This window comes from Calypte anna, chromosome 4B, assembly GCF_003957555.1.
Source record: "Calypte anna isolate BGI_N300 chromosome 4B, bCalAnn1_v1.p, whole genome shotgun sequence".
Lineage (NCBI taxonomy): Eukaryota > Metazoa > Chordata > Aves > Apodiformes > Trochilidae > Calypte > Calypte anna.
Window position 1 is genome coordinate 21,397,182 of NC_044249.1, and position 21,567 is coordinate 21,418,748.

A 21,567-nucleotide genomic window follows, 5' to 3' on the forward strand; every position below is an offset into this window, starting at 1 on the left:
CATGAACTAAAATAGTGTTGCCTAAACACAGAGCAGTGCATCTCATTCAGTCTTATTTTTTATTATTGTTAAAGGATTTAAGGAGTAGGGGTTGCAAAAGGCTGTAATGTTGTCCAGCTTCATCCCAGTCATTGGAATGACACCAACATGCAGAATATCAGAGGTCTGGGAGCAGAATGATCTTTAGGGCAAACATTTAAGTCACCTAAAGTACTCCCACAATAAACAGAATTTTCACAAGTCACACTGTGTGCTTGAAAAACACCCAGGTCTCTACAGAGATGAAAAGCTGAAGCAGTGAAAATGAAATAATTTGTAGCTCATGTTATGAGTGGAAGCATCAGCCTATTCCAGCTTACTGGTTTTTCACTTCATGTACACATTTTAAAAATGAGCATAGCAGTAATATGTTCAGATTCTGTGTCAGTTCCCTAGTTCCACCCTTTTTCTTCATACATCCATGCTTTTATAAGAAAAATATTTCTATTTATTTATATTTGTTTCTATTTATTTATATAAATGTGTTTATTGAGATTTATATTTATTTTTAATGTATTTATTGAGATTTATATTTATTTTTATTATATTTATTTACTTATAATATATTTATATTTATATTTATATTTATATTTATATTTATATTTATATTTATATTTATTGATCTGCATGTATAGAAAAAAGGTGTTTTTTTGTACTGACCAGCCAAGAAGTGTATCTTGGGATAGCTGCAGTCAGGATGATGTGGTTGGTTTCTGAATTAATGCTGCCATCTGCAGGGGAGGAAATGAAAAGCAAAGTATAATACCATCCATACACTTCAGATTGTTGAGTAAACTATTTTTACACCTTGAAATTCCTTTAGGAAGTATGAAAGGAACTATATGAAATATAATATGAAAATTTCCTCTGTTTTTTAAGGATTTATTGTGTTTAAGCAAAGCTTTCCCAGACTAACTCCCACTCTTCTTGTTTTCTAACATCCACAGAGCTCCTACACAATTCCATAGTAACCTGATTTTATTCTGGTCTTAGTTGAGGGCTTTTTCCTTTGCTTTCCCCACCAAAAGTGTTCCATAACCCACAGCCCCTCTGGATACAAGGATTCATGGATATTGCTCAGACCATCTCAATAACTCTACATTTCCTTGTCACATGTAAACAACCTGGAAAACATGCACTTGTCTGAAGTTATGGGGATTACTCAGTATCCTGTATTTTAAAGATAAGACTGTTCCAAACCCAAACTGTCTAAAAATCTGATCATTTTAGTTTCACTTAATCTCTTCCAAGCAAGCAACAACTGAAATTGAAACACACCCTGTAAAAGGAGTGTTACAGAAGTGATGGAAGAGAGCTGTCCCAATGCCCCCATACAACAGAACACACTCACTAAGACATAAAAAAATTTAGGAAGGACACTACTACATTGCTTTTTTTTTTTTAACAACAGCCAAGGCAGCCATAAACCCCATAATCTCCCATAAAATTCCTTCTGGTGACATTACAGGAACTTGACACTTCAGATATTCACTCCTGACAAGCTGGAACATTTAGGTCTTGTAATTAACTCAGGGGTAAAAATCTTAATCAGAGTAATACCACCCATCAGAAGCTCTCTTGCTCTTCCATCACACCAATGCTAGCAGAATGACAACACTGGGGTTAGAAATGAAAAATTACCTTTTTCTTTGACTTGTATCTGTGATGTTAGAAAGGACTCTGAAAAGACAACAGAGCCCAAGCATCCTCTTCCTGTGAGCAAGTCTGGGATGTCAAACACCATCATAGATGCCTACAGGGATCAAAGAGTTGGACAGAAAGGAAAATCAAAACTTAGAATCATAGAATGGGCTGGGTTGGAAGGGAGCTCAGAGATCATCAAGTCCAACCCTTGATCCACTCCCACTGCAGTTCCCAGCCCATGGCACTCAGTGCCACATCCAGGCTCTTTGGAAAGATCTCCAGACACGGAGAATCCACTACTTCCCTGGGCAGCCCATTCCAATGCCTGATCACCCTCTCCAGAAAGAAATTCTTTCGAATCTCCAACCTAAACCTCCCTGGCACAACTTGAGACCCTGCCCTCTTGTCTTGCTGAGAGTTGCCTGGGAAAAGAGCCCAACCCCCCCCTGGCTCCAACCTCCTTTCAGGGAGTTGGAGAGAGTGATGAGGTCTCCCCTGAGCCTCCTCTTCTCCAGCCTCAACACCCCCAGCTCCCTCAGCCCTTCCTCACAGCAATTCTGCTGGATCCCTTCACAGCCTCCTTGCTCTTCTCTGGACCTGCTCCAGCACCTCAAGCTCCTTCCTGAGCTGAGGGGCCCAGAACTGGACACAGGACTCAAGCTGTGGCCTCCCCAGGGCTGAGCACAGGGGCAGAATCCCTTCCCTGGACCTGCTGGCCACGCTCTTCCTGAGCCAGCCCAGGATGCCATTGGCCTTCTTGGCCACCTGGGCACACTGCTGGCTCCTCTTCAGCTTCCTGGCAATCCAGACTACAAGGAAAATACCCTCAACTTGAAGCATTTCAATAGAAGTAACAAACCCCATCTGCTTTAACCCTCCTAAAGCTCTGCTTCTAAATAGTGGTGGAAAGTCTCAGTAACTCTAGGTTAATGTTTTATTCCAATTTCCAGTGTCTGACGTTATGTTAAAAGTCAATCTTACCCCAGCATCTGAAATCTCTCTCATCTCTGCCCTTACACTTGTATTCACACAGATAAAAACCTCAGCATGCCCCATAAAAAAGCCACTTGTGCTCTGTTTTCTACTCAAATGTTTAATCAGAATACTGAGCAGCTTACTCACCGTTTTAATCAACCACAGGCTATCCTCATTGTCTAAGGGAGTAATTCTACAACAACAAGAATTCAGTATTTAGAAGCTAGATCATCTTTAGTGACTTCATGACAGCCAAAAAAAGCTATTTGCAAATAAACTCTTATTTTTGTGGGGCTATTTCAGTCAATTAGCATAGGATTACAAAAGCACAAGGCAGGGATATTAATTAATTAAAGCACAGCTTTAAGAGGAAACTCCTAATGGGCTCATGCAGCTTCTACTCATTAACAGTTAATAAATTGGTCTGCCCAGTTGTTTTACATCTTTTTAAGATTTCCAACAATATAGATGCAAAAACACTGAACTACCACCAGCACAAAAGCATTCAGTACACCTTGTATGGCATTATCAAAGGCAATGCTTTCTCAGAAATTCAAAGAAAAGAAAAAAAAAATATTTATTACCATATTAGAAACCCTAATTAATAACAAGAGGTGTAAGACAGTGATACAAACCTTCCATGGTTGTTCACAGCCTGAATTTGAAAGGCCATTTTGGAGCTGTAGAGCAGAAATTGCACTGGTGAAAAATGTGGTTTGTATTTCTCTTGCATGTAAAAATAAATTTAAAGTGAAGTAACTGCTGAGGTAATTAAGAAAAAAAAAGACAGGAAAAGAAAAAGTACAGGAAAAAAGACAGGGGAAGGGAAAAGACAGGGGAAGGGAAAAGACAGGGGAAGGGAAAAGACAGGGGAAGGGAAAAGACAGGGGAAGGAAGGAGACAGGGGAAGGAAGGAGACAGGGGAAGGAAGGAGACGGGAAGGAAGGAGACAGGGGAAGGAAGGAGACGGGAAGGAAGGAGACAGGGGAAGGAAGGAGACAGGGGAAGGAAGGAGACGGGAAGGAAGGAGACGGGGGAAGGAAGGAGACAGGGGAAGGAAGGAGACAGGGGAAGGAAGGAGACAGGGGAAGGAAGGAGACAGGGGAAGGAAGGAGACAGGGGAAGGAAGGAGACAGGGGAAGGAAGGAGACAGGGGAAGGAAGGAGACAGGGGAAGGAAGGAGACAGGGGAAGGAAGGAGACGGGAAGGAAGGAGACAGGGGAAGGAAGGAGACAGGGGAAGGAAGGAGACAGGGGAAGGAAGGAGACAGGGGAAGGAAGGAAAAAGACAGGGGAAGGAAAAAGACAGGGGAAGGAAAAAGACAGGGGAAGGAAAAAGACAGGGGAAGGAAAAAGACAGGGGAAGGAAAAAGACAGGGGAAGGAAAAAGACAGGGAAAGGAAAAAAGGGAAAGAAAAACGACAAGAAAAGAAAAATAGAATAATTACCATGATTTTTAAAGTCTGAATACATTATGAAGTCTTGGAATTTGACAGCCATGCAAGTTCCATCTAAAATTAACATTTGGTGGGGTTTTTTTCCCCAAAAGCCCCTAATACACTGCCACAAGACATAAAGGAATAAAGGATTTGAAAACACATACCGTAATGCAGTTTTAAGTTGGGTTAAATGAAGGTTATCTAACACAGACATGAGCACCTGCTCTGCCACCTCCTTTGCCTGAAAAAAGGAAATTGAGAATAAAGTATTTTTTCCCAGACTTCCAAATCCTTGCAACTAGAGGAGCACTCAGAAGAGAGCAAAGACTGAACAACAACACTGATGCACCAGGCTAAAATTTGTTCTTTTGAGTACCTGATTTTCCAGACTCTAAGGATAGGAAAATTCAGGAATGATGGAACAGACAACTGTCAATAGGGAAGATCAGGAACATTCTTTAGTGTCTCTTTTTTTAAGCAGAACTTAGACTGGTCAGAGGCCAGAGCGTTCACTTCACTCCCGTTATGCAGTCGAGGGAAACGTGTCAATTTTTTCATTTTAGATTTTGGGTTGCAGGTCAATTTTCTCTGGCAAGCAATCCAAAAGGAACAACCACAGTGTACAGAACCCGTGCTTCATTTACCTTGGATTCAGTGGAAGTTTTAGCATAGCACTCAATGCCAGCAAGCACAGCCTCTACAACAGCAGTATAGATTTGCCACAACAGCGTACTGAAGAGAAATACAAACACAACATTTACTAGACAGGCAGAGTTTCCTTCCATCTCTGTTGAAAGGAGCAGTTTTTTCCTCTCTTAACCCCACTCCCTTAAACAGAAAGGGTCCTTCAATTATAAAGCAGAAACAGCTTCATAATGAACCTTTCTGTTTTAAATAAAATAAATCGGAGAGAGGAATTGGCTCGAATTACAGAATAAATTGGGGGGAAAACTTGGCACAAATGTATCCCTGCTCTCCTAGAGTCAAAAATAAAGTTAACTTGTTTTGTTGTTGACTTTCACTGCAGTCATGTTGAGGATCAAATCCTAAATAGTCCAGTAAGACCAGAATGGTAGCAAGCAACACTGGAGAAGAGGATGAACTGACCTCAGAGACTCAGCCTGACTTATTCTGGACCATGTCAAGCAAAAAGACACCAAAACCACCCAGGCACCACTACCTTTTGAGCACATCTACATTAGAACTCAGTCTGATGCCCTTCTTAAAAGGGAATTTTAAAAATTATAGAGAAAGAAACAAAGGTTAGATGAAATCAGCAGCAACTTCCAGCCACTGACATATTTACAGCTCCAGAAGTACTGAAAAAACAAAAAAAAACACTTGTGGTCAACTCTGAAACATCAGCCTCTGCTTTCCAGAAGAAAAAGATAATAAGATTGACAAAACAATCAAACTTTTCCCCAAATTTTTAACCTCTCTCATTGCTCCTCTGCAACTGCTGGATGTTGAGGGAGAGGAGAGGGGGGAGCAGAGAGAATGCAGCATCTCAGCCTTATGCAAAGGATTCCTGAAAAATGGAAAAAAGGATCTGAAGCTCCCAAACATGGCCCAACATGGAAAAAGCTCAAAATTCACCAGTGTTTCTCTTCTAAGCTCATCCCCATTGCTAAAGGGGATGAAGAACAGTTTCCAGTATACCCTCATTATAAGCAATGTGTATAATTCTTCCTAACTCTCCAACTATTCCCATTTTCCCCCAAATTCACATATATATTTGCAAGAAAACACCTCAGAGTGGGCTGTGCTTTATATTAATAGTTACCTTCCTCTCATTCCCATTTTTAAAATTCTACCATAAACAATGCAAAACAGAAAACATTTTCTTTTAAAGAAAAAAAAACCCCAAAATTACAACGTTTACCCCAGAGATACTTAAAAGTTACACAGTCAGTTTATGCACCTCAGCCAGCCTGCACTTCAGGACTACAGTTCTGCTTCCTAAATACACTCAAATTTGGACTAAATAGTGCTTACAAAATAGTTTTCCACTTTTCATTTCATTGGAAAAAAACCATTAGCCAATGCAAGAACCAGTTACATGACTTGGCTGCAAACTGATTCCAAAATCATGAGGTCAGGTTTGCCAGAGAAGCTGATTTGTGTTGTTGAAATCAGATTATTTGATCCAATGCAGGGAAACCTTCAAGAAATAGATATTCTCATTTAAAAATCCCCTCTATCAACTGAGCTCTGCTGTGCTTGGAAACATCTCTACCCATCTCTGCTACAACTGGATTTAGTCCCAAGTCTTTTAGAAGGGGAAAAAGAAATAGTTTATGTGTTTGAGCAGAACATGCATGGAAGCAAAACTACCAAGTTAAATTTCCTAGAAAACCCAAAAAGTTGCTTGCAAAGGCTTGCAAACTGCTCCACTGCAGAAGCAAGAACAGGCTCCTAAAATTCCCCTGAAAGCAAGGAAAACAAAACCTCTACAGCCTGGTTAATCAAGACTGGGAGCAGAACCCAAGCAGATTATCTACCGTGTTCTTAAAGCTTCACAGGTACCCACAACATGCAGAGAAAGGAACAACAACATGGAGAAAAAGTCTGATTTTGTCAAAGTCCAACCACACAGAAGCTTTGTATTTTACTAGCAAAAATATGCAGAAGTTATTTTTAATTTATCCTTTAAGAGAGTTAAATTTCCTTTCCATTAACCACGTGTATATCTCACACACTGCTTAGCTTAATGAAAGTGGTCTCAAAATTACTTTTATTTCTATCTGTGGCACATTCTCCCATTCCACTGTAGATGTTTTCCCTCTCAGTGTATATAAACTACATTTTAAAACAATTCAAAGAACGTTGAGATAAAGAAGTGTGATTAAAACCTAAGTAAAATTTACTATTTCCTTTCATACTTTGCTGTAGAGCAGGAGGGACACAACTACCAGCTCCTAAGTTGCTCACTGAAACTCTCACTGAGCAATTTGCCTTTGAAAGCCTCTCAAATTCACATTATTTTAAATAAAAATGGAATAAAATGTAAATAAAAATGTAGCTCTGCAAATGCCAACAGCCACTGGTGACTAGAAGTGGGTTTGCCCTACAGCCAGGAGGTAGAAGGAGTGAAGAGCTAAGGAATAATAAAAAGTTGGCAACTTACACTTGGTCAGCTGGCTTGTGCATCTCGTTGTCATTGCCTGGAATAAAAAAAACCCCAAAATGTTTTGTTTTCAGCACTTTTAGAAGTGTTTACACAGAGCTTCCTGGGCATGGCATTTCTGCTGGGTGGCTTAAATGATAATTATCTAGTGTTATATATATTATATATAATATATATTATAAAATATATATTTAATTATGTATAATTATATATATATTTATATTTATATATTTATATTATCATTTTATATAATAATATAATATAAAATTATATTATCTAGTGTTCTATTTATAGTTTGTTTGCAAAGATAAAAATGAGTGAAGCACAGGTTAACTTTATCTGTACATATTATGGCCAAGACCAAGACCCAAATCCCCTCTAAAAACAGCTGCATTGGGTCAGAACAAGGATTGTTCTCCCTTCATCCTTCTCCCTTCATCCCAGGAAAAAGTCCAAGTAGAGTTATAAGCTCCAGTTCCTTCCCTGCTATCCTCCAACTGGATATGGTTTCAAGACACACAGTAACCCTAAGGAGACTGATGTTATCCATGGGCTCATGCAGCTTGGTAAAATGAGGTTTTTTTAAAGAAAATGTGTTTTTTTTTTTAATTTCCTATGGCTTCTTTCTGTTAGGGAAAGCAGCTATGATACTGTCCTAGATCAAACCCAAACTAGAAGATGAACACTCAAAGAATCTTCTCTGTGCTTTTAAAAAGGCTCAATTATTGTGAAAATAAAATAAACTACTAAAATAAAAATTAAAATAAGGGGAAGAGGAGGGAGAGGAGATAAAGGGGAGAAAATCATGCTGATTTAACAACTGCCACATTGAATTACTGCATTTTTGTGGACAGTTTTTCCATCAACCCGTATGGAACATGGGCTTCCATGTTTACACATTCTGATGCAAACCCAAACACACTTCCTGACCTTTGAATCCTTCTCTGACAGATTTTCTGACATGAAAGCAAGATCATAGAATGGGCTGGGTTGGAAGGGACCTCAGAGATCATCGAGTCCAACCCTTGATCAGCTACCGCCACAGTCACTAGACCATGGCACCGAGTGCTACATCGAGTCGCTTTTTAAATGTCTCCAGGGACGAAGAGTCCACCACCTCCCCAGGCAGCCCGTTCCAATGTCTGATCACCCTTTCCATGAAAAAATTCTTTCTAATATCCAATCTGAACTTCCCCCGGCACAATTTAAGACCCTGCCCTCTTGTCTTGCTGAGAGTTGCCTGGGAAAAGAGACCAACCCCCCCCTGGCTCCAACCTCCTTTCAGGGAGTTGTAGACAGCAATGAGGTCTCCCCTGAGCCTCCTCTTCTTCAGGCTGAACAGCCCCAGCTCCCTCAGCCTCTCCTCATAGGATCTGTGCTCGAGTCCCTTCACCAGCCTGGTTGCCCTCCTTTGGACCTGTTCGAGGACCTCAATATCCTTCTTGAACTGAGGGGCCCAGAACTGGACACAGTACTCAAGGTGTGGCCTTACCAGGGCTGAGTATAGGGGCAGAATCACCTCCTTGGACCTGCTGGTGACACTGTTTCTGATACATGCCAGGATGCCATTGGCCTTCTTGGCCACCTGGGCACACTGCTGGCTCCTCTTCAGCTTCCTGGCAATCCAGACTCCCAGGTCCCTTTCTGCCTGGCTGCTCTCCAACCAAAGATGTGCAACACCACAAGGTTCTGCTGTGATTTCATGCCCACAGAACTACACAGGATCTACAACTCCATAGCCTGAAGCTCAGAAAGGAATCAAAGCCACCTTTTAACTGCCAGATATTCTAAATAATCAGTGAATTACTGTAAAAAGCAAATAACTACCTCAAATCACTGCTTGGTATTTTTCATATACTGACCCAGGAGTGACTTACCCAGGAAAGGAGTATGAGTGGCTCCAAAAAAATAAGTCCTTGCACAAGCCAGAGGTCCTTTTGGAGATACACACTGCACTACCTAGAGTTGCCAGCATGAAGGAGATACAAAAAGACCTCAGTGAAAAAAAAACAAAAACCCCAAAAACTCTCCAATAATTAACTCCACGCTAAGTTCCCCTTAAGTCTTCTAACCACTGACATACTACAGGAAGCCCACAACACAGACTTTACTGGATTTTGAAAAAAGTGACTTACGTTTTTCAAAGGTACATTTCACTTTTGACTTGACCTGAACAGTTGAAAGGCTTTGAAAAGGAGATGAGCTCTGAGTTCCATAAGCGTTAAGCACTGTGTGTTCAATTTCCTATGCCAACTGCTTTTCTCATCAAGAGGAAAACGTGTCAGGTTCCCAAAACTATGCTTGCACTTGGGTCTTATTTACTATTTTCATGACACCCTATTAAAACAGTATCACCTGTACCTGTAAATAAACCACCTTTTGAAGAACAGTGTCAGAATCTGAGGATAACAGAGGGAGTGAGTACAGCAGCAGAAAAAAAAAAATAAATAAACCAACACCTGTACTTGGATTATGGGAAATATTGAATGGTCTTAACAGGAATGTTAATAAGGGGAGGAAAAAAACACAATGCAATAAAATTGGAAGGGTTGATATAGAAGCAGAGATAAATAGATCACCAAATGGAGGATGAGAATTCACCAGAATGCTAACACCATCCTTTCTCAAGCTTCTGATGTGCCCACCATCCATCCATCCATCCCTAACTCATGAGATGTTGTTGTGCCAAGACCACCAACTCACTCCCTCAATCACACTCCACCATGACCTGAACTCAACCACATCCATTTCCTTGACACCACAGACTCTGGACTCGCACTGATGGACCTTCCCAGAGCCCTGGGGAGAACTTCACACCACAATCTGCACCCTACCTCTCCTCCTTTGCTGTGAGTTACCTTCTTGGGGCCCCCAGCCCAGCCAGCCAGAGGATCTCAACTCCCTGGGGTCGCTTCCCCACTTACGTCCCCTGCGCAGCAGTGCCAACAAGCCATCCACCTCATCATATGTTTTAAAACTAAGCTTTTACTTGAAAATGGAAACAAGTTAATCTTACAACTTCATCTCTTAACATTCTTACACCACCAGAAAGATTATTTTTTTTTTTCCAAGGGTTTCATGAACTACTCAGCAGACACCGAAATTGGGGCACGCGTCGGTATCCTGTGACTGTTCACAAAGCTCTTTGTTAGCAAAAAAAAGTGTCTTCCCCTTTTTTTTTTTTAAGAAATAGCCAAACAAAAAATAGAATTTGAGTGTTGGAGTTAAGCACATCATGTGCTGCCATCAAGGAGATGTTAATTTCATGGCTAGGACAAACAGCATTTCCCTCGCCCCCACCCCACACATTTGCAGCCACTAAAAATGTTTTTAAAATTGTCTTTTTACAGAAGGAGGGGAAAAATTAACTCCTTTGTCAGTCCCTGAATCAACATTCAGTATAGTTTGATTTGGAAAGATTAAAAAAAAAAGGAAATTTGTTCCTTAAGCTATCATTAAATGATGCTTTTTTATGTTGGGAAGAATTGGGTGTTTGACTCATGGAAAGGAAGCATTTTAAGGGCACAAAAAATACAGAAAGAAAATATACACTGCTTCAAAATATCAGTTAACTACTTGAAAGCCTTACCATATGCTTAGCAGTGCTGCCACCAAGGCCAGTGTTTCGAACCAGATGTCCTTCTGATGGAAAATTAAAGTTCCCAGAGTTCAGGTTTTCCTTAGTGGAGTGACTCCCAAAGAGAACAAAGGGCTGACGGCTTGGGCTAAGGAGAAAAGAGAATAACTGAAGAGAATTCGTGAAGAAAACTTACACACATCAACTTAAATCCAAGCTTAGGAGTCTGATGGACTAGCTATGGAATTTCTCACTATAGAAGGGTCAAAAAATCAGACTACAGCTGCAGAAAACTTGGAGAGCAAGTTCCAAAGGGACAAAAAACCATCCGAATAACTGCAATTTCTTTCATATACAAGAAGGCTGTTCCCCAAAGGCTGTTAGAAGTTCTTTTTCCTTCTTACTTAAAGTAAATTGCCTTGAAGAACTGACTAGTTTAAAATGTACTCTCTTGAAAAAAAAAAAAACTGTACTGGAATTGAACAAAACTATTTTGGTTTCAGTTCTGGCTTTGTGCCCAAGACTCAACTGGAGAGGTCAAGGTTTTTCTTCTCATTATTTAAATGCAAACAACATAGGATGCTGAAGACAATAAAAGCCATTGAGCTCTACTGTCTAATTCCAAATAAAAAGGAGCTACAGAGACATTTAAGTAGCTAGGCAACCTTTATTTAGCTCAGCCCAGCACAACACTTGGTTTTGCAATGTATAACAAACAGCCTTCCTCTCTCTCTGGTAAACTTCTGTGCTGGAACAACATCAAGCTGACCTGGATTGCCCAGCTTACATTGGGTAGGATTTGGGGGTTTAACTTCCCTGTTTTAAACACTGTGTTATGAAAAGCATATAAAGAGGGCCAACACTTTAAAACACAGCAATCCTGTGTAATCAAACTACTGAGTTTGGTCAGGTATTTGCCCAGGCAGAACCTGTTTACATCAGCCTGCACAAGGTGGATGTGGTTTCAAACATATTGACACTTTCTATGTGGTAACCACAGCTTCCAATTTGTCAAAAAATCAGCTTATTCTCCCCAGAAGTGCCTTTCCACAGATTCTTTTTTAATATGCAAAGATGAGATGTGATATACTGAGATGATTCCAAAAGGGTAGAAAGCATCATGGCATCAGAGATGGGAATGATGAGGTGCTAGTGGCACCACAACTTCACAGGGAATTAGGAGTCTTACCTGTTATCTGTTATATGGCTTGAGATCATTCCATGACTGAAATAACTTCTGAAAGGCTGGGAAAAATTTAGAAGAAACACAAGTGATTAACAAAGGAATGAATAGAGATCCATTGCCTCACTATTGCTCTGAATAAACCTGAATTATCCTTCTTAGAGACAACTCCTGAAGCCTCAAAAACTACTTCCAGCCTCCATAAACATCAGTAACTCTTGTATATGTTTAAAAAGCAACAGCCACCCCAAAAAAACCTCCCACTGTGCTGTTTTCACCCATGCTGCACGTTACCATCACTCCTGTCCAAGATTTGACACCTGCAACCTGAACTTGTGAGTTCACAAGTGAGCACAAGTGAACACACACCAGAGCCAAATAAAAGGGTTTTTTCTGCCTACAAATAGGGATCTGTGGTGCAGACAGAAATCTGAGTTCAATTATCAGTGAGCAAACTGAATAAATAATTCAGGGAATCCCAGTTCTCAGCCACCAGTGCTGTGGGTGCTGAGCTCCACGACAGGATTCTGCTCCTCCAACAGGAGAGGTGAGAGGGGGCAGGGAGAAATCAAAAGGAAAAAAAACCCAAAAAACCCCAACAATTCACAATTCTCAATAGTTATTCCTTCTACCTGGATGCTATTAGCATTTCAGAGGATTCCTGAAGCAGCCATACCTCTCCTGCCTGGGATTCTGATAGCTCCAGAATGAAGGGAATTTCAGTCTCAAAATTAGCAAAAAAATTGGTCCACTGGTGCTCAAATATCATTAAATCCTAGAAGAAAAACAGTCAGCATTACTTTTATACCAGCACTTTTTTATACCAGAGAAAAGAACCCAGCTTGTACAAGAAGAACTCCAATTACTTTAGAACACAGACTGTATTTCACTATGCAGGATAATGTTTAAAATCAAAGCTGTGTTCACAAAAAGAAAAGGAACTAACATGTGCCAGCTTCAACTGCTCAAGTGCACCCAGCTTCATCCTCGTAGAAAAAAAGAATCATTTTTGACACACCCATTTCTATACAACCACATTTGTGTGACAATGTCTTTTTTTTTTTTTCCAGACAATTTGAAGCCAATTTATCAAAAACTTTCAGGCTCAAAACCTCAAAATAGGGTAAGTAAGTCTGTTTTGGGGTAGAAACATCAGGAACAAGAAAACAGACCCAACTTTTTATCTCACTTGCATGGGAAGGGGAAAGTAACTATTTATACTGACCTTGTAAACTCATTGAAGCAGTTGATTAACCAACAAAAATGATGTGCACTACAAAGATTTTATTAAACAGGATACTTACTGCTGAACTTGCTACACATTAAAAGCCTACTCTGATGCCAAAATATAAACTGATTAAAAAAAAAACCAAAGAAACCCCACACCAGTACTGATACATTGCTTTCCTCTCCACCACTGACATCAGATCACTGCATTAAAATGAGGAATGAGTTTTCCATGAAGCATCAGGGCAGCCACTGTGTGTCACTGTTCCCCACTTGAAGTCCCCACAAAGCCACTCAGAAAGGGTTTTTCCTCCAAGAATGGCTGTGTGCTAAAAGTGGCTTTACACACACACCCCCTTGCTGCAAAAAGGAGGATAAACACGTATAAATACACCAAATTTCTGTACTCTGCACACAGTCCTATGGCCTGATGAATGCCACACCATTTACATTAACATTTAGAATCATAGAATCATAGAATGGGCTGGGTTGGAAGGGAGCTCAGAGATCATCAAGTCCAACCCTTGATCCACTCCCACTGCAGTTCCCAGCCCATGGCACTCAGTGCCACATCCAGGCTCTTTGGAAAGATCTCCAGACACGGAGAATCCACTACTTCCCTGGGCAGCCCATTCCAATGCCTGATCACCCTCTCCAGAAAGAAATTCTTTCTCATCTCCAACCTAAACCTCCCCTGGCACAACTTGAGCCCCTGCCCTCTTGTCTTGCTGAGAGTTGCCTGGGAAAAGAGCCCAACCCCCCCCCTGGCTCCAACCTCCTTTCAGGGAGTTGGAGAGAGTGATGAGGTCTCCCCTGAGCCTCCTCTTCTCCAGCCTCAACACCCCCAGCTCCCTCAGCCCTTCCTCACAGCAATTCTGCTGGATCCCTTCACAGCCTCCTTGCTCTTCTCTGCACCTGCTCCAGCACCTCAAGCTCCTTCCTGAGCTGAGGGGCCCAGAACTGGACACAGGACTCGAGCTGTGGCCTCACCAGGGCTGAGCACAGGGGCAGAATCCCTTCCCTGGACCTGCTGGCCACGCTGTTCCTGAGCCAGCCCAGGATGCCATTGGCCTTCTTGGCCACCTGGGCACACTGCTGGCTCCTCTTCAGCTTCCTGGCAATCCAGACTCCCAGGTCCCTTTCTGCCACTCTGTGCCCAGCCTGGAGCTCCCCATGGGGTTGTTGTGGCCAAAGTGCAGGACCCGGCACTTGGAATGTTGAACCTCATCCCCTTGGGATCAGCCCAACTCTCCAGTCTGTCCAGGTCCCTCTGCAGAGCCCTCCTGCCTTCCAGCTGATCCACACTCCTACCAGCTTAGTGTCATCTGCAAACTTGCTGATGATGGACTCAATCCCCTCATTTAAATCATCAATGAAGATTTAGAAGCATTTCAGGCAAATTAAGAAATTCAAGGAATCCAAGACAAGTTATTTGAATGGTGTGAGGACTTCATGGAAGATTTGAGGCAAGCCAACAACACGATGCAGAGCCTTCATCAGCAGATAAAGTCCCTAATCACGATTAAAACCAAACAAAAAGCACAATTTTGCTCTGCATCCACACTCACAGACCAGAGGCAGCTGCAGAATATTTCACCCACGTTACCTCCAAGAGCAAATCCTCCAAGGAAACAGGATCCATCTTGCTGTATGTCTTCCACAAGTCAACACTGACATCCATTAACTGAAAAAAAGATTTCAAACACACTTCTGTCAAAAACACCATGAAAAGCCATATAAACTTAGCTTTCAGCTGCCCTAAAACTGACTTGAAGCCACTTCAGGCTGCCCACTCCTCCTAACTCACAGTTTGGAAATAATTTGGCATTATTGGGTACAAAAGAATTGACCATGAAATTGTTCTGGATGCTTCTGAGATTCACCTCTTTACTGAGGGTTGAGCAAACAATGTGAAGCTTTGCTTCCACCTTTTAAACAAGTCATTTCACTAATTTATTCCTGATTAATAGCAGAGAGTAGTATCAGCTGGTACAACCAAAAAGGAGACATTTTTTTTGCCTTGTTCTTTGAGACAAGACAGATAAGAAGCAGATTCCAAGGCTCCTCATCCCACATGCCAGCCAATTCTTGCTCTAAGCAGAATGGAAATCCAGGCAAAGCCAGTTTAACTCAGCAATTCCTTCTTCCAGGTAGCAAGATGATGCATATGAAACCTCTATTAAACAACATATTATTCAGTATATATTTGTATTCAGTATATATATGTATAATAAACATATTTGTATTTGAATAATTGCTGCATTTCCAGGGCTTCCTGCCAGCCACTTCATTAAAAATGCAACACTGGGTGAAGTTTTCTGAAACCAGTTTTATAGTTATTCCAGTTGGACAATAGTTTATATATATATAAAGTTATAATTTATAGTTATGTCCAGTTGGATAATAAAGATTTCCCAGACAGCACTTCCAGAAAGCTATCAGTACAGAAAATTCTCTGGATTTCAGCATCTTGAGCAACTGCAACATTTGTAGTAACAGAGTAAATGCCATTAAAAAAACTAAAAAAAAAACCAAACACAAAACAGCTGTCTCCAAATCTAACACCATAAAATGTGCAGCAGGGGAAAGTCAGTTTGAAGAGCTAAAAATGCACTGAGAACACTGCCTTTTAGTAAGATCAGAAATATTAATTTCTAGGTCATTTATAGTCATCCCAAATGTTCTTCCTCCCATCAATAGGTTTTTCCTCCCCATCTCTGACATACAGTTTATCTGTTTAGACAGATAACCAGGCATAAACAGCTAAGTAAATAGTTAAGAATGTCCCTTCCCACTTGAAATCCCTTATGACTTTAAGGAGGAAGAAAGCAAGAACCTAACTGGAACTGGCTGAGCAGCCAAGAGCTAAACATGCCTGAAAACCAGACCCTGAGGATTTGCATCCCTCCTTTTAAAGTCTGTAAAGACAGCTGAAACAGGAGAAGCTCTGTCTTTACAAAGTCATCACCCCACTGGGGCTACACATTTTCTCAAAACCTCTCCAGGTTCATTAAATGAATTGTCAAGGGTAAATAAAGACCCCAAACAAGCTCCTGAATTGACAGACAATTTTTTTGTTGCCTCATTTCAGGCTATTGGTACCCAGGCAGACCTCCACGAGGATGCTCATCAATTTGCACTTTGTATTTAATGGTTTTGCTGAGTTCTCCTAAGATGGTTCAGCACTACTGATGACAAAAAACAAACCCAAAAAAACCCAAGGAAGGTACCAGTGGGAAGAGCACACTGCTCAGAGAGAGAAAACCACACTTGAACTCACATAAGAGATTTCTGAGCCAGCGTGTACAGTACTACATGTGATGGGACTTGAACAATGGGATTACTAATTCCTTGGGTTTTTTCCAGTTGTCAGAAGTCAGACAAAGAACATTCTGGCTGTAAAAATGGAGAACCAAGAAGAAAACCAGGGCATCTGCATTTCTGTGGCAGAGGGCCAAGAAAATTTAAATAAAAGAAGCTTCAAACAAGTACATGAAGACAAAGCTCCCCTCCAAAGATGCTGTTGGAGTGTATTTAATGAACAGGCAAATCAATTGAGACAAGTGAGACAGAGTGGAACAGCAAATCATTATTAAAATCAGCAGCATCATCCAAAATCTTGACTGCTGCCCTATTCAGCAGGCTATGATGACCCAAGAATATATGTTGAGAGAAAAGTAGATGCATTTCTTGTCTCAAAACTAATGATCCAAGTAATACAGTCCCTTCTCATTATCTCAGTTAATTTCAGGGCATTTTTCACTAACCAGCTTCTCTTCCACTGCTCGTGGGTATCTATACCCATGTAGCAGTTAAAAAAACCCCAACAATTCCCTTCTGATTTGCTCAAGAGACTCCAGAAGGGAAAATAAAAAGTTCTAAATCACAACAAGGAGGCTTGAGGGGCACCCAGCAGGGATGATTTATCCAAGACAGAGTGCTGTGTAGCTTGCAAAACCTCAGCAAGACTGAGTTTTCTCACTCAAACCCCAGCTCCAGAATACCCTGAAAAACTTCACCCAGCTTAGAAGCTCACTGAGTGATGAGTCAGGAGCAGATGATCTCAAAAGGGAATTTCCAAGTAATTCTACAACTCAATTTCTGCTTCAGAATGGAAGAAAATTAAAGGCATAAGTACTAACCTCATATTTCATTGTAAAGAAGCCATCACCCCCTATTCCTTCCAGTGCAAAAGCCTGCACGATGGGCCACTTTTCAACAATAAACATATCAAAAATCTGGAGATGACCTGCAAAGGAAATGGTTCACAGAAACATTCTCTCACAATATCACAATATCTCTCTGCTTAACTTTCTCTGAGAACTTAATTGTCCTGAGATTCTAATAAAGGGTGTAAATTATCCTGTCTTTGTCCAACTTAAAATCTACAATTAAAACATGGTTTTTGTGAAGATTTTTTTTAGAAAGTTCCTTTTTACACCTCAAATTTAAGCCCTTTTTTCCAGCTGTCACCCTGGTCCAAAAAGTTCCAGCTCCTTGCAAATTTGATTCCACCACCAGCAGCACCATTAAAGCTCAAAACACTCAACAGGGAGCTTTGCTTACTCCAATTTCCTTAAATATTTGGCCTGAAGTCAAATCCTGCCAACGTCATCCCCATGGTAATCAGAATTTCAAGCTGAGCAGGAGGAAAACTATTCAGCCTGGTATTTACCAGTGAAGCTGCAAACCAGCTGAAGGGTGAGTATCCCCGTTAAACAACACTCCTTCTTTAGCCACTTCCTGACAAAAAGCCATAACCCTCTCCCTTGCCCTGACTCATCAAGCATTTTGCAGGCAGTCAGAACAAATCATCCTCTTCTCAAGACAAGAATTAGGTATATATATAAAAAAAAATAGGTTGTTTGGAGTTATTATTGTTCAAAACCAGGAAGTGATTCTTTTTCCTTTTTTTTTTGCCTCTCACCCACTGTACTGTGAACCCCAAAGCCCAGAGCTTTGTGCTGCATGGTGAAGTGCAGGTCCTGCTTTCTTTTACATTTAATTTCTTTACATCCTTCCCTGTTGGGGATGCTGTTAAGTGCATTTCAGTGAAAAATGCAAGAGCTGCCTGCTGAGGCTGCAAGGGATGCTCCAGCTCAGAGCAGGAAGCCCTGCAGCCCCATTTTTGCAGTGCTATAAAAGGCAAGTTGCATAACGAAATGTTTATTCTTTCCTTACATAAAGAAGTGTTTATCTGGAGCTCCCATCTGACCAGAGAAGTTGTGTAGCAGCAGAACACACTTCTCTGAATGCAAATCATTTCCCCACGCTGGGAGCATTCACGCTGCAGACGAAGTCTCAGGGCTCAGAGGTTCCAGAAAGAAACCCAACTCGCAAGTAAAAAGGTGGCTAAAGAGAAACTACTGACATATTAATCCTTAGCAAAGGGAAGGAAATCTTCACTCCCTGAATGGCCTGCTGGAAAACACTTAAATTCTTGGCATAAACCAAGCTGACCTACCCTGGCAGCTGTACGGAATGCCAATGCGACTGCAATCCCGAACCATGTCTACAAAGCTGGAGATTTTGAATTCCTCTGCAGCTTCTTCATCTTCATACTGCAAGAAGTCATTTAACATGAAAGCTGATTAGGCAGGCCTAATATGGTTGGTAGTTTTGCATAAAGGAGAAGATGTATAGTGCTGTTTTAATTCCCCAGCAAACGTCATGTAATCCATTAAAACATTCCCTGCAGCTTCCAGAAGCAAAGGAACTTAAAAGTATTTCTTTAGTAACTTCAGAGCAATGTTTTCAATAAGGTTATAAACATAGAAAAACATTTATTTTATTCTCAGCTTCTCAATATCACTTACTAGATGCTGGAAAGAATTTAAACATTAAAAGGTATTTTGAGAATAGCAGCTGATGTGCCACGAAAACCTTTCTGCTGAGGAAAAAAAATATATATATTACCACAGTAACAACACTCAGTGGGGAATGCAAAACTGACAAGAGACAGCCCAGGTCAGAGAAGAAGCAGTGAGACCAAACTGCTGTCTGAGGCAGAGATAAATGTAGGAAAAGGAAGAGAAAAGGAGAGTTCACCAAGCAGCACTTGCTAGCAGCAGCCTGAAGTCAGCTGCAGATATCAGCAGGAGTGAAGAACAAATATCTTACTTGTGGCTCAGAAAAGTGTTAAAAACTAAACTGTTAAAAAAATATAATATAAATGCTCTCTGATTTTTATCTGAAAAGACACAGCAAGTCTGGAACCAACATGCCCAACCTCACTGGGTACTCAAGAGACACTTGCTTCCTGGAGCAAGATCAGAAGGCAGTTGTGTTTTGTCTCTTATTTTTCTCTTCTTTTTTTTTCTTTCTTTCTTTTAAACACACACTGCTCTGAACTTAATACCCAGGTAAAACACATGACTACAAACGTTTTGGATGTAGCTCTTGTGAGCTTCAGGGTACACCCCACAAACTTATTTTAAGAACAAGTTCTTTTAAGAGAAGCCCAAGTTTAAGATGCAGCCCAGGTTCCTCCATGATGTGTTCTGTCTTCAAACCCAGGAAACCAGATCAAAGTTGCAGTTCAAAGCCAAGCCCCAAACAACTGCCAATTTCTCCAGACTTCAAAATGCCATTAGAATAAAATCTTGGGTTTTGGCAGGGTGCTAAAAACTTGCTTACTATCTGCTATAGAATAATAGAACCATAGAATTGACTGGGTTGGAAGGGAGCTCAGAGATCATCAAGTCCAACCCTTGATCCACTCCCACTGCAGTTCCCAGCCCATGGCACTCAGTGCCACATCCAGGCTCTTTGGAAAGATCTCCAGACACGGAGAATCCACTACTTCCCTGGGCAGCCCATTCCAATGCCTGATCACCCTCTCCAGAAAGAAATTCTTTCTCATCTCCAACCTAAACCTCCCCTGGCACAACTTGAGACCCTGCCCTCTTGTCTTGCTGAGAGTTGCCTGGGAAAAGAGCCCAACCCCCCCCTGGCTCCAACCTCCTTTCAGGGAGTTGGAGAGAGTGATGAGGTCTCCCCTGAGCCTCCTCTTCTCCAGCCTCAACACCCCCAGCTCCCTCAGCCTCTAAATAGGTATAAATACAGCTTGTTCCATCAACCATGCAGTTATGACACGAAGAAAGCTTAGACACTCTGCATTAAATTCCAGTATTTGATCTTATTTGGTCATTTTGAAAATGAGCATTTATAATAATATCTTTTTCTTGCAATACCTAGGATATTCACTTAAATTTCTATGGTCTAGGTGAAGGCAAATAGGGAAGGAGAAAAGGAGAGGCTACAGGTTTTGGCAGATTCATACAGAGCCAGGTATGGATTTCCTTTCTTTACTCCTAAATCTCTTGAGCTTGTTGGTTTCATTGTTATAGAAGCAAGAAGAAGTTATTTGTGTCTCTGAAAAAAAAAAGAATATGCTTAAAAGCCACTACAGGGAAACCTCCTATAAACAAGATGCACTTAAAGCCTGACCCAGCAATGTTTTTTGGTTTCTCTTCCACAATTACCCTAGGAAACTTACTCTACACCTAGACAAAAAGTATTTTCATTTTTTAACTCCTCTAGGAGCACTTCACTATGATAAGCAGCTTTTCTCAGCTTGCCTTTAATCACAAAATGAAACTCACATTTAGGAACCATGGTCCAGCGAAAGAAAATGACAAAGCTATGAGATTAACAGCTCTTGAAAGGAAGAGTTGAAAGTCAAAATGAAAAAAAATAATACAATATATTGATTTTAAGTGGCTTACTAGGCCATTCTTCTCTCATATTTTAAACCTACTGGCATAGAACACTGCTAGCAAATAAGCCCATCCTTGGAAATCTCAGTGTGGACTGTGCTACTGGATCCATATTCTGCATTTCTCCCAAGCCACGTGCTTTTTCCTCATTAAAAGATCACTGACTCATGTCAAAGCAGCAGTAATTAGTGGGAGAGGGGAGCAATTCATCTTCATGCTCCAACAACTACAAAGTGTTAAAAACATATTCTTCTTGGGGATGGCAGGGAAATGATTAACACCCACATATCCATGCAGCTCACCCCCCTGCTGAGGCTGAGAAAGAGAAAAAGACTTCTGGAAGGAATGGCAAAGAAAAATTCCACTTCAAATATCAGTTGATTAGGAAGTTGATGAAGGAATTCTCATCTGCATTCTTTTTCCACTTACCTCATTTTCAGTCAGGCAGTGAAAATGCAAGTTCCTCCAGTATGCCACATATGGCAAAAGATGATTATAATTCACAGGGTTACAGTACAGATGGACACTGTCAGGTTTGATTAATATGATTATATCTGTAGCAAGCAGAACAAATATTATTCCAGCACCAAGACTCCATACACAGAACAATTATTTGGGCACAAAAACCCCACAGAAACT

General features: G+C 41.0%; 1 protein-coding gene across 1 annotated transcript in view; it reads right to left on the reverse strand.

Annotated features, from left to right (window-relative positions):
* Nucleotides 1-21,567, reverse strand: part of C4BH20orf194 (chromosome 4B C20orf194 homolog) — a 78,287-nt gene that overhangs the window by 39,019 nt on the left and 17,701 nt on the right. Inside the window, exons 4-18 of the mRNA XM_030450437.1 lie at nucleotides 21,358-21,482; nucleotides 18,675-18,771; nucleotides 17,353-17,459; nucleotides 14,817-14,894; nucleotides 12,660-12,758; nucleotides 11,990-12,045; nucleotides 10,813-10,948; nucleotides 9,101-9,182; nucleotides 7,224-7,260; nucleotides 4,741-4,828; nucleotides 4,261-4,337; nucleotides 3,294-3,338; nucleotides 2,806-2,851; nucleotides 1,681-1,792; nucleotides 700-770 (exon numbers count right to left, since the gene is read on the reverse strand). Of these exons, the coding sequence (XP_030306297.1) occupies nucleotides 700-770; nucleotides 1,681-1,792; nucleotides 2,806-2,851; nucleotides 3,294-3,338; nucleotides 4,261-4,337; nucleotides 4,741-4,828; nucleotides 7,224-7,260; nucleotides 9,101-9,182; nucleotides 10,813-10,948; nucleotides 11,990-12,045; nucleotides 12,660-12,758; nucleotides 14,817-14,894; nucleotides 17,353-17,459; nucleotides 18,675-18,771; nucleotides 21,358-21,482 (1,256 nt within the window). The remainder of the gene's footprint in view (nucleotides 1-699; nucleotides 771-1,680; nucleotides 1,793-2,805; nucleotides 2,852-3,293; nucleotides 3,339-4,260; nucleotides 4,338-4,740; nucleotides 4,829-7,223; nucleotides 7,261-9,100; nucleotides 9,183-10,812; nucleotides 10,949-11,989; nucleotides 12,046-12,659; nucleotides 12,759-14,816; nucleotides 14,895-17,352; nucleotides 17,460-18,674; nucleotides 18,772-21,357; nucleotides 21,483-21,567) is intronic.